Here is a 12,077-nt window from a genome sequence, read left to right as displayed (position 1 = left end):
TAGCCAAACTCGCCATAAAAATAGGTGTTCGTTTGACAGAAAATGTGTAAGTTAGAACGCCACTTTTTAGAAATCCAAACCAGTTCCACACCTTGTTCGATGCTGGTTACAGAACTGCAAAAAAACTCAAATGAATCATTCACTTTAAAGGGGCATGTAACTAATGTTTGTGTTCTGGAACCTTAGAAGGCTCTATGACCAGTTGAATTGGGCTCTGGGCAGTCTGTAGGCCTGGTCCTATGATCAGAGCCGGCACATGACAAGAGGTTGTGTACCATAGGCACTGGGGCTACACAGTGTGTCACAGGTCATGGCAATAGGCATCGGTTTGAGTAGATAGCCACTATGCGTAGCTGCAATTCAAGTGCAGCGGGCTGTGCAGCCAATGGGAATGGGTGCAGGGTGTGGTCGCAGGCAGTGTTCTGCTGTTAGAACCTCATACATATGTCCAAATGCAGTGTTTAATGGATTTGAGGGAGGGCTACACGGATTGGGTGTGGGATTGGCCGAAGGCCACATCCTTCATGCAAGTTGGCAACGCATGAGTGAGTTTTATGATCAGCAGACTCACTGGCCAAGCGGAGTGGTCGTAGGCCTTGGTACGTGGCCACTTCCTGTGGCCAAAGTCCCTCCGCACAGCTGAAGGCTGTAGGCCCATTTCGTGTAGCTGAAGTCTGTGCAGAGTGGGCACTGGGTATATTTGAAGTAAATATTGGCTGTGTACAAAGGCCCTGGCTTTGTCCATGATCAAAGTGCATAAACAAAAGTTTTGCACAGTAGGCTCTGCCGCCAAGAGTAGGGAATACAGAACCTGGGTACAGGTCGTGCCTTGTGGACAGATCAGTGCTTAATTTGTGCTTGTTGTTTCCGGTGCTGAGCACCAGCACTTATTTTTGAGGGCCGGGGCTTATTCTTCTGCCTCATGCATTTGCTGCAAACAAAAGACACATATGGGAACGACGGAGGAAGAGAAAAATGAAAAAGCATTGTAAAGGGAGAAAGTAGAAAGCTGCAAGAGTGAGCTGAAGGGGCAGGGAGTGGCTTTATTTGGACCGATATGACTTCTTGATTACGCTGCCTCAGTATTTCGTGCTCACACATTTTAATTGCAGCAGCCGCGTGTTTAAGAGGAGGGCTTTGGGCACCGGCACCTTTCTATTTACAAATTAAGCACCGGGCCAGATCCTGCAGTACATTTCCGAAGGTCATTCACAGTAAGCTGGGGAGGCCGTGGCAAATGAGCTGGGATCAAAAGATCATTACAAAATGATTCACTAAAAACGTTATATTTTTAAATGATCGTTCTAGTTTGATATTCCAAAGTGGATATAGTGGGTTATAAAAAAAAAAAAATCCATTACATTATCCTAAAATATTAAAGTCAAAATCAGTTGAAGGTTATCAGTTATGTCAAGCAAAGCAATCATAATGCCGCCCCCTCCCCTCCAAGTGCTCATAATGTGCATGGTACCTGCACTGGGCTTGGTGGAAATCCATGCCTGTTCACCTCGCAGGGTAGGTATGTTGAAAGAAGGGCCTGTTTGAAGGCCATGCCCTTCAACCAAAGGGGATTGGGCACTCAGCATTGGGTGCTGGGACTGGCCAAAGACCATGTTGAATGCACTCATTGCACGTTGGTGATCGTCGAAATGAGATCTGTCCCCTGTAATCATTGACAATCAGTGACATTACGAACCCTGCCTGGGGAAACGATGGTTGCGCTGCTTACCATGACTGGCCAGTTTCAGTGCTTTATAGGTTTTGTATCCTAATATAACATCTCGCTAAATGAAAGTTTACGCGGTGGGAGATTTCAGTTTTTTTTTTGTTGTTTTTTTTTGTTTAATATTGTACCATAACCTGTTTTTTTTTTTTTTTTTTTTTGTCAGTTTTTTTTAACGAGAGAGAGAATTTATTGTAATAAATGCTGATGGGGCTTAAAGTCCCATCTTTTTGAGCCGTCTCTTTAACTGCCTTTCGTCTGTGATGCAGTGTAGTGCAGAGTCTTGAATGAATGAATGAATATATATATATATATATATATATATATATATATATATATATATATATTTATAATATACACATGTGCTTTCAGCTCATTCGTTGCAGTGAAGTATCTTTCTAGAGATCTGCACAAATAGATGTTTGATATTTGAATGTGTCTAGCTTTGAACTCGGGGTAAAATTCTCATGTAGACCCTGTGCTTGGTCTCTTTCTGGGTATCCAAAGAGGCACACCAGTAGGTTAAGAACTACAGTACCAATATACCCCATGCCTATGCACAAAGCCTCCTTTGGAATTCATTGATATACAGAAGGAGGTCTTTGCGTGCTCTGCGCTGAGCTAATCCTCCTGCGCCGCTGGGTGCTGTAACTGAGCCCCCAGCCCACTGGCTCTGTGTACTAATTCACGTCTTTCATCATCTATTTAGCAGGAGGAAAACCTGGGAAATTTGATCCATGAAACAGAATCTTTCTTCAAAACAAGAGACAAAGAATACCAGGAAACAATTGATCAGATTGAGGTGAGTGGACCGGGTCCCTGGGCGGGATGAAGAAGGGGAGTGGGAGGGAATGTGATGCTTGTGCAACGTGCTTCAGGATTGTTGTGGGTGCCAGTGAATGCTGGCAACACATTGCGTTGGCATGTGCCTAAATCTCTGATATTATGGGGGCATTTAATTTTAGTTTTCCCGTGGCCCTCGATAGCCTGAAATATAAGCTGCCCACTCCTAATGATATGCTGTAGATGGGACGATTGTGTCTGAATCGATGATGCAGACGGATACTGCTAATGACTGAAACATAAGCAGTCATGCACATCATCTGAAGCAGTGTCAGCCCTACAGCAGTAGAGAGGTGTGGGATGCAGGAGGGAGGGAGGGAAGGAGGGATGGGTCGGGTCAGGACATGGAAGCAAGAAATATGTTCTATAAAATAGCCATCCAATGCTGAGGGCCTTTGGATCAGTGGGTGGTGTTGGCCTGTGCCGCTGGATCAAGGAGACCCGTCCCTCCGGAGCGTGGGGTGGCGGCCTGTGCCTCCGGAGCGTGGGGTGGCGGCCTGTGCCTCCGGAGCGTGGGGTGGCGGCCTGTGCCTCCGGAGCGTGGGGTGGCGGCGTGTGCCTCCGGAACGTGGGGTGGCGGCGGGTGCCTCCGGAGCGATGGCCTGTGCCACTGCAGCACCCAGTGTTAGGCGCATGCAGCAGCCTGGGTCTCAGATGCCTGTGGTGATGGCGTGCACATGTTGAGCATTTGATCACTCATGTTGCAGTTGGCAACTTTTAGTGGAAGTATGATAGAATTTTCTCTTGTCACAATTGCAGCTGGAACTGGCAACAGCAAAAAGCGACATGAACCGTCACCTGCATGAGTACATGGAGATGTGCAGCATGAAACGGGGCCTGGACGTGCAGATGGAAACGTGCCGCCGGTTAATCAAAGGCTCTGCGGGCAGGTGAGGAGCCACTACTTGGCAAACTGGCAATATGTTCTTGGCAATACTGGAGCTGATGAGCATTGCAGCAGCATTTCCCTCAGGCAACTGTCATCTGTTCAAGCACGTGTGCATCCAAGCGACAGCTCGTGAGCAACGAAACAGTAGTACCTGATTCGTAAAAGTATTCTGTAAGTGTGGTTTACTCTCAACTTACTCCTCACTGACTCCTGAATTTCAAGCAGTAAGTCATCTGAGTACACCCAATGAATGGTGCTTGAGTCTCCAGGATTCAGGGCAGTGCAATAGCCTGTCTGTGTCGACGGGATGGGAATCGGAGACAAAATCAAATGGGAGGAAAAGCACCACATGCGTAATATTGTGTTCACTGTTACTATAAGAAATGAAGGTAAAACAGAATAGTTTTGTAGGAGAGGAGCGCGAATGCATGCTCCACACTCAAAGCAGCTGGCCAACTTTAGAGCGATGACCCCATGTCTCCAAGACTCTGCTTTGGTAACACTTATCTTAAAAAAAAAAAAAAAAAAAAGACATCTGTACATTCTGGAGGGTCTAAACTTTTTTTTTTTTTTTTTGCTTCATTTGAACTAATTCAACCAACACACCTCAAAGCGTCTTTTAGAATCAAAGCTTAGGACTCGAAAAGGCGTTCCCCAGTGACACAGCCGGTTGGGCCGCCATGCTCACGAGAGCATGCGTGGGTTTAAGTGTGAGGAATTATGTTTGAAAAGCTTTCTCCAGGCCTCCACAAACCAAGGTTCCTAGGTGGACTAATGTTCCTGTTGACTGGACTTGTCAACTCGAACCTAACAATTCGCCTCAAATCCAGACACCCATTTTGCAGATTCCATCTGTGTTCACCGTCCAGAGGGCAACTGTAATAGTTTATATGAGATTTCTACCTGGAAAAAAGGGAAAGCTACCTGTAAAGCACAACTTGCTGACGCACTCTTTGCATTTCTTGGTTCAGGAGACAAGTTGAAACGTGCAACAGCACATAAAAGTGGATGTTGCAGATTCACACACAGAAATCTGCCATTAAACTGCCTTGATTTCTGGTTAATTGAGTGAATCACCTCAATATTGTAATATCGCTTCAAAGTAATAGTTGCAGCTTTTATAGTGTGAGTTGCTTCAAACTGAACCTTTCTGAGTGAAAGCCTATGCTGTGGAACAGGCTGCCTTCTGCGCTTTTATTTATACCTGTAAGTCTGAGTAACACTTTCTCTTCACTATTTCCGCAGTGAGTCTCCGACAGCCTGCTCTGTGGCAAGCAGCGACTCCGGCAACACAGATGAGATCCAGGACGAGTTTGACAGGGATGGAGAGGCTGAGGACTCCGTTAGCTGATGGCCTCACCGTTCCGTAATAGACAATGAGGAGGAAGGTGAAAACCATACGAAGAACCATCAGGAAAAGAGACTTTTAAACAATGCCTCTAATGAGCGTCTTGGGGACCTCTCCCAGTCCTCCACTTTCTGGGGTCGGTGCTGCAAATTTCAGTTCTCCTATACATGGCGCTGCAACAGCCATCAAGACTCTGTGTGAACGTGGTGTTTAAAAATGTGCCTTTTTCCCCACGCTGAGCCATCAGCGATGTTACCAATAGACATTCTTACAAGGGATAATGGTGCAGGCGTCGGCGTGCATGGGTAGGCCACCTGAAGCTAGAACAAGACTGCTGCTCAAGTCACCAGCAGAGAACCCTGCCGCGGAGGGTGGCTGAAGAATGGAGGCTGGGCATCTGCAGCTCAGCAGTTGGGTAGTGTACCCAAAGGGTACTGACATTAAGGTCTGCACTGGGTGAAGGAACCTTCCAAACATAGGAGGACTCATCGGAAGCCTTAACGCCAGGTTCACAGCTGCGGTGCAGCCCTGTCTCTAACTCTTGAGCAATTGTGGTGTATCACACACTATTACCTTACTATGCAATAAGCTGGCCTTATTTCTGCATATTGTGCCCCTGCCTTTAACCCTTGCCGCCTCCTTGCTGCTTTTGTTTTGGTGGAAGGAATCCTTCTGTACTGCTGCACACTCTATTCTATGGGGGCCCTCTGCGTTGCACACCAGGCGTCCTTCTCAGAAGTAGATTTTGGGAGATGCCTTTAATATTAATGGGACAGTTATTATTTGTTCTATAAATGTCTTTGTTGCGTTTTATTTTTAACTTGTTTTTTTCGGTGAATAGAATTGAGTAGTATTTCGGAATCCTTCAGGATCTGGCTTTTCTTCTGAAACATCCATCATCAAGTCTACTCTTGTGCCCTTTTTTGTAAGTCACTTTGGCAGTTTTGGAATTTTTTGGTCCAAGTTAATGCAATTATATTTAGTAATAAAAAAGGCCTACCCTAATGGGTTAGTTTCAAACATTATTCAAATAATTTTCTCCAAATCCATTGGTGTTTGGTTTTGGTCATCTAAACATACAGGGTAGTATATAACCATTGTAGAAGCAGCTGCCAAGGTGCAGGCATGGCCATTGTCAGTGGGTCTAAAGGTTGGGAGGAGCGGGTCAGGTTGTAATCAGTAGTATTTGGAATGTTGTTGAACATCTGAGTTGGCTTTTTCCAAGTCCCAGGAAAAAGCTCTTGTCCTCTGCACTGTCTCCCATGAGGCATATCGCACAAGGAGCCGCACACAAGCCATATTATGTTGTCCCTGGCTCCAGGCCTGCATGATTTCCTTGCGCAGTGACTTGATTTGCATACCTGAAGGAGCAAAGTTGGCCAACATCACTAGTCTCCTTCCATCCGTGTGTTCTGCAGACAAATTGCTGCTTCTCAGTTGCTCCTGATCATAAAGGCATTCACAAAATCTGGCACGGTTCTTTCATTAGCATGTATATAGTGGATTCTTTCGCTTCCCACCCAGTGGGACTATGTGTTCTCTTCACATGTATTGCATTTGGCTGCAACGAATGCAGTAAGCATTGTATGTAACTAACTGTCCGGACCCTGGCTGTTCAATAGCACGCAAATTCTTGTGAGATGACTAGAACAGTAACTGCTCTCATGTTCCTGGTGCAATACCCAGGCATCCATCCTCTGGAAAAAGACCCACAGGTTCTACTGGTGTAGCCAGAAGGCAGCCAACCCAATCAACCTCAGAACCAGTTTAGAAACCTTAGTGGTGAATGAGGTGGCAGTAATGTCACTTTCACTCAGTCATCTGACTCGGCAGAGCTACCTAGTGCATCTGTTGCAATACAGTTTGCTGACTAATATAGTTGACCTTGCCTAACACCCCAATTTGCGATCTTCCAGACAACAAACAAGGCTTTGATGAATCTCTAGATGCAGTAGTTCATGCATCACAAGCTCTTTCTTCGTCGTGGTGTTGTTGCTTATGTCCTCACAAAACCATGCCTAGAATGCCTGTATAATATTATAAGACATTACCCTATGATTTGCGGGAGTGGGTGATCACCTCACAAAACCATAAGCACTCAACGTGTACCATAGCTAATTATATAACTAAATTAGATCATGTCCCGAGGCAGTGGATATTGACATAAGATCATACCACTTCTGTAATCGATTACCTCAATATGTAAAGACACACCTTGTTGGTTGACTTGCTTGATATTTTCATAGACTACAATGTAACATTTTTTTCAAGTTGGATGTCACTGCAGAAAAAAGTCCATAAACTTGCACATCATTTATTTATTTTTAATAGCTGAGTTCACCAGAAAAATGACTGAAATGAAAAGTGTAATTAATCAGGTGTTTCATGCTACCCTTCACTGGTCTAGGTAGACTATCACATGGTAAATAGCAGAACTCACATGTCATTGACCAACATATTCCCTCTTTATTCTTGGCCACTTCCCACAAACTGTATGTGCAGAATTACTGATGTCAAATGCGTCTTCCAGTCGCTTCCAGGTTTTAAGGAACTTGAACTATCTTTCAGAGATGACAAAAACCAACTGTTCAAGAATAGCTATCCCTGGCCCTAAAACGAAGCTGGTGTTCCATCCTCCGATAAAAGAGCTCTGGATTGCCCTAGGCTAATGCTGAATCAGTTCTGCAGAGATGGTACTTTCTCTTTTTTGTGTTTTGAACTTGAGACGATACCACAGGGTTTCTGCAGTAGACTTTGAAAAGGGACTTTTTTGCAAATGTATTTTTTAGTTTTCTTACCTTTAGTGGCCTTTTACAAATAGAATGTTTCAGAGTTGATGTGGGTAAGGCAACAAATCTTTATTCCAAAGCTTTCATTCTCATTTTGTAGCCAAAGCAGGGCCTGCCTAAATGATTGTGGGTGGAAGGAGTGGGTTTAAAACGATGGTAAAAGCAGCCTTTTGGTTAATGGGATTGGTTTCAACATTGTCGAAGGGGGTTTCTAGTTTGGGTATTTGGTGGTTTCCTGCTCCACTCAGCTGCTATGTGCTTTGTGGTCCTAGACGTCTGCAGTGGTGTCGCCTGTGCATTTGGTGAAGGGATCCAGATAACTTGCTGAGTCTAAAGTCTTCATTGTCTTATTTGCAGCCTTAGCACTCCTCACTCCGAGATCATCTGTCCTACCTGGGAATGGGTAGGTCCCTTACGGCCGCGGTTAACTCAATCTGTCATGCTCTGCCTGACGTGTGCCTGATACAGCCCCAGCTATCACCAGGCAGTGGCCTATCGGGGAATTTTCTGACAAGTTAGATGTCTGAGCACCTTGTGCCTGTCTCCGCACCACGTGAAACTGGTCCTCTTTTTGGGTAGCTGCAGGATGCATGGCTTTCGATGGCTCTGGGTCTTGGTTGCCCCCATCCGTTACATGAGTTGGTTGTGAGATGAGCCTGCTGTCGTAATGCCTTGGCGGTTGGCGAGGAATCCTCTGGAATGCCACGATGATAGGATACACCTGCTGGTAGAACGCAGCGAATGGTCATTGGCATCAACTGCTGCAGTGCGCTGGTGGTCAGCGGCACCAGCAGGTGGCACTTTGCTGATTCCTGTTATTAATGATCCACAGAAAGTGTCTGGAGTCCCAAATGTGCAGGCATCTCCACCACAGCCTGTTGCAAACAGCTTGCTAGAAAGCAAAGTAATTATTACAAAAAATGCTGGAAATCTTTTAAATGTCTTTGCAGAACTGTAAATACTTGTTTTATTTGTTATTATCGAGTCAGTGTCATATTGACACTTTTTTTTAGAATTTTAACTCGAGAACTCAATTTGTTTTCACTTGTATTTTTTTAAAACGGAATCCAAAGCATTTTTGTGTCTTGTAGCAACGTAATAGAACCTACAGAGAATGGGTTTTTATATAAAAACTGAACACAAAACCCTGTAAAACTGAACGTATTTCTAATATTTGTGGGTGCATGTTTTTAAGAAAAATCCAAAGACTTGGGTTACAGAGTAGAGGAGGGTTTAGTATTAGTTCACAAAAAAGAAGAAAGTTAAGATTACAATGGGCTTCACAAAAGAATTAAGAAATTAAAAACTAAGCTAAGGATAATCTATTTATAAAGTGAATACTGTATATAGCCTATTATTTTTATAACTTTTTTTCGAACTCAAAAGAAATCAATTTTGCTGAAAAATATTGCTATTTTCATTTAAGTATTTTCATGGTCTCTTGTTTCTATGTTTGTAACCCTCTTCAGGTGACTAGATTGAGGGGGAGGGTTACTGTCAGAGCACTTATAAGGTTTGTGATCAAAGAATCTGGGTCACTTCAATAAGGTAGTGTACATTGTATGACATGTTTTTAAAATACATAGATGACCGCTATAAAAACGTCAGTTTGAAGATCTGCACTGCATCTTTTCCGGAAATGTAGTGGCTCTCTTGCTCTTTAGGTTGGAATATCTTAAGCCAAAGCTACCGTAGAATTTGGTCCCACCTGACGCATTTCTTACATGCAAGGACAAAACTCCTCATTTTCCCAGGAGCGCTTCCTGTCTTACTGGTCACCTATAGGAACACTGGGGATTGGACCATAGACTAGTATTGTTTTTTTCAAATGGTCATTATCTGTTAAACCCTTCACCCCTAATTAGGGATTTATTTCAATGTTGGAGGGAGCCAACAGCAAGGAGAAAAAAATATCTGTTGGGGTCAAGGACAGCTGCTTTTGTTCTGGAGCCCGCATTGAAAGTAATGTTTTCACCCCTTCTGCCTCTACCTCAAATGAAATTTATGGGAAGCAAGATCACCTGGCTCCATGAGACAAAATTCTACCTATTTGACCAACTGCCAATTACATAGCTTCTACCTCTTGAGCAAGTGAAAGAATGTTTTTTGCCCCCCAAATCTCCTATTAATTCACGACCTATGATCTTATAAACAGAATATAATATAAACCTCAGGCCACACAGTGTTTTCGTAACATTGCATATTCGCTTCAGGAGCATGTTATCGAGTAAAATGTATCGGAGTGTTAGAACTTTGACCCACACACACGCACACACACACCCACTTTCCTTTATGAAGGGACCTAGAGATCTTTGTTCAAAATATTAAAACCACAGACCAATTACAAGATCAGCTTGAAAACAGACTACTGAACTGCGTTTTTGTGTACTGTTGTAAATATTATGTTTATCTTTTTAATTGCTTTGTGTTTTTGGAGAAGTGAGTTTTCATGTTACAACTGTGTTCATTTGGGTTCGAAGAGAGCTGTAAATGGATGGGAAACCCGCCAGTTTTAACTTGGTCTTTAATACCATGCTGGCGTATTAGCTAAATTCTGGAAATTTTGTTTTAGGATTTTTTTTTTTTCTCTTCTCAAATGCAATCACCAGTTGATATATTTAAAAAAAAAAAAAAAGCTGATTGGTATGTGTATCGTTGAGGTTTGGGTTCCTTGAGTTGTTATTGATATGGAGCAGTCTGTTCAGATAGCAGCTGTTTCAATTTCAATTTGTACCATTTACACACCTTTGGCTTCATTTTGTACTGTGTAGTATTTAGCACTTTCCACCCCCTTTGCTCCCCCACCCTATTTCAGAAGTTTTATTTTGAAAAGGATGGGCCTTGGAATGGCATGCATGGACTCCTCCCATTATGCTGTCTCCCACTTGGTGTTTGCCCATCCTACAGCTCCTCTGAGAATCTTCAAAACATGAATGTTTCATTTAAGTCTCATTACAAAATGGGCTTCTCTGTGAAGAGGGTAATGCAACAAAGCTTGTTGAGAACAATGGGTTATGGTGTCTGGTTAAAAGAAAATATTAATAAATGCCAAAATATCTGGTTTACTCTGGTGCCTGCTTCTCTTTTTCATTTTTTTCCCCCTATAGGTACATATTGTTTAAAATATATAACCATTGCTGTACTAAGTTCAGCCACTAGCTTGAAATATTGTCAGTCACATCGTAGATCAGCCAAAAATAATACTGGTAGGGCTATTTACAAAGGTAACTTGCACTTTTGAGTTTACTTTTACACTTTTGAGTAACTCTACTACTTTGGGCAATTTGTAAAATCGGAGTCTAAAGTTACTTGAATATTTAGACTTCCACATCTCCACTTCCGAAACAGGGAATAGAGTCAAATTTACAACTGTAAGTTAATAGACTAAAAAACAAATAGTATTAAGTCTAGCACCACACATGGCCAGTCACAGATACTGCAAAACACTCCCAAGAGAAAATAATGGTGGTAGAGACTTAAAATAAAAACCTATAGAAAAAAATGGTAAATTAAATACAATGATGTTAAATATAAATTAATATTTTCATGTTTAAAAAAATCTAAACATAAAACTTAGACTGGGATTTCTACCAGAACAGTTGCTTGACTAGAGGGGTATGCCCTTCTGTCTTGAGGAGGGACTGTTTCCCTACCCTACCATGTGGTCATTTTCACACACACTGTCACTGCCAGAAAGCGACATCCGAACCATCGCTGGCACGGAGTAAAGAATAAGGTCCTGTGAAGGTGAAAAAGTATACAGCAGTTACTCCACAGCAAGCCAAGGACTGGGGCTGCAGTTGATCATACATCGGGTACATTATTTGATATATCCCGAAGCAGCCTATGAAGAAGCTGGAAGCTTGTTCTTTAGTTTTTTAGTTTATTTTTTTTAATGTTCATAAAGAGTGCCTGTAGTGCTCTCTTTGGGTTGATGATTTGACAGCAAAGCTGACATGCAGACCTGTTGCATACAGTATACATAAAGAGGGCTTTGGGCCTACCTAATTCAACTGTTGACTTTCTTTGAGACTCTCTCAGCCATTGGCTTGAGGCTTTGTCAATCACATCATCGTTCAGCCCAGTAGTATATTCATCTCACCTAATGCTATTAGCTATTCGCTATATCCTTCCACCTCGTCTTCAGTGCTTACATAGAACTGCATTACGGACTACAGGGCAAATAGGGAGCTTTTAATAGTCGCCATTTATTTGTGCAACATTATTAGGCTTATGTTCCATGCATTAGCATAGTAATTCCGGACCTATTGTCTTTTCAAGTACTTGTTTTCTCTGACGAAGTTTTAAACCACCCAATAGTAGTGCTTGTGAGTGAACCGAGAGTATACATTAATTTATTTGATAAGTGTTTTTGAAGCAGTATCTATATGTGCTGACCAGTCAAGCATCTGTGCACAATTGAGTGTCTTTGACATGCATGCATGCATGCACCACCACAAGATACAAGTATTCATGCCCCTCCCC

At 42.9% G+C, this 12,077-nt stretch overlaps 1 protein-coding gene across 2 annotated transcripts in view; it reads left to right on the top strand.

The window, feature by feature from the left end:
* Window positions 1-10,657, top strand: part of IFFO2 (intermediate filament family orphan 2) — a 108,717-nt gene extending 98,060 nt beyond the window's left edge. Inside the window, exons 7-9 of one of the 2 annotated variants that reach the window (XM_069240125.1) lie at window positions 2,433-2,525; window positions 3,326-3,456; window positions 4,701-10,657. In XM_069240125.1, coding sequence (XP_069096226.1) covers window positions 2,433-2,525; window positions 3,326-3,456; window positions 4,701-4,806 — 330 coding nt within the window. In that variant the 3' untranslated portion in view covers window positions 4,807-10,657. The remainder of the gene's footprint in view (window positions 1-2,432; window positions 2,526-3,325; window positions 3,457-4,700) is intronic. The other variant, XM_069240127.1, reaches the window with a different exon arrangement.
* Window positions 10,658-12,077: the final 1,420 nt, after the last annotated feature.

This window comes from Pleurodeles waltl, chromosome 6, assembly GCF_031143425.1.
Source record: "Pleurodeles waltl isolate 20211129_DDA chromosome 6, aPleWal1.hap1.20221129, whole genome shotgun sequence".
Taxonomy (NCBI): domain Eukaryota; kingdom Metazoa; phylum Chordata; class Amphibia; order Caudata; family Salamandridae; genus Pleurodeles; species Pleurodeles waltl.
Note: the sequence above shows the minus strand (reverse complement) of the source record. Positions and strands in the feature narration are given on the sequence as shown.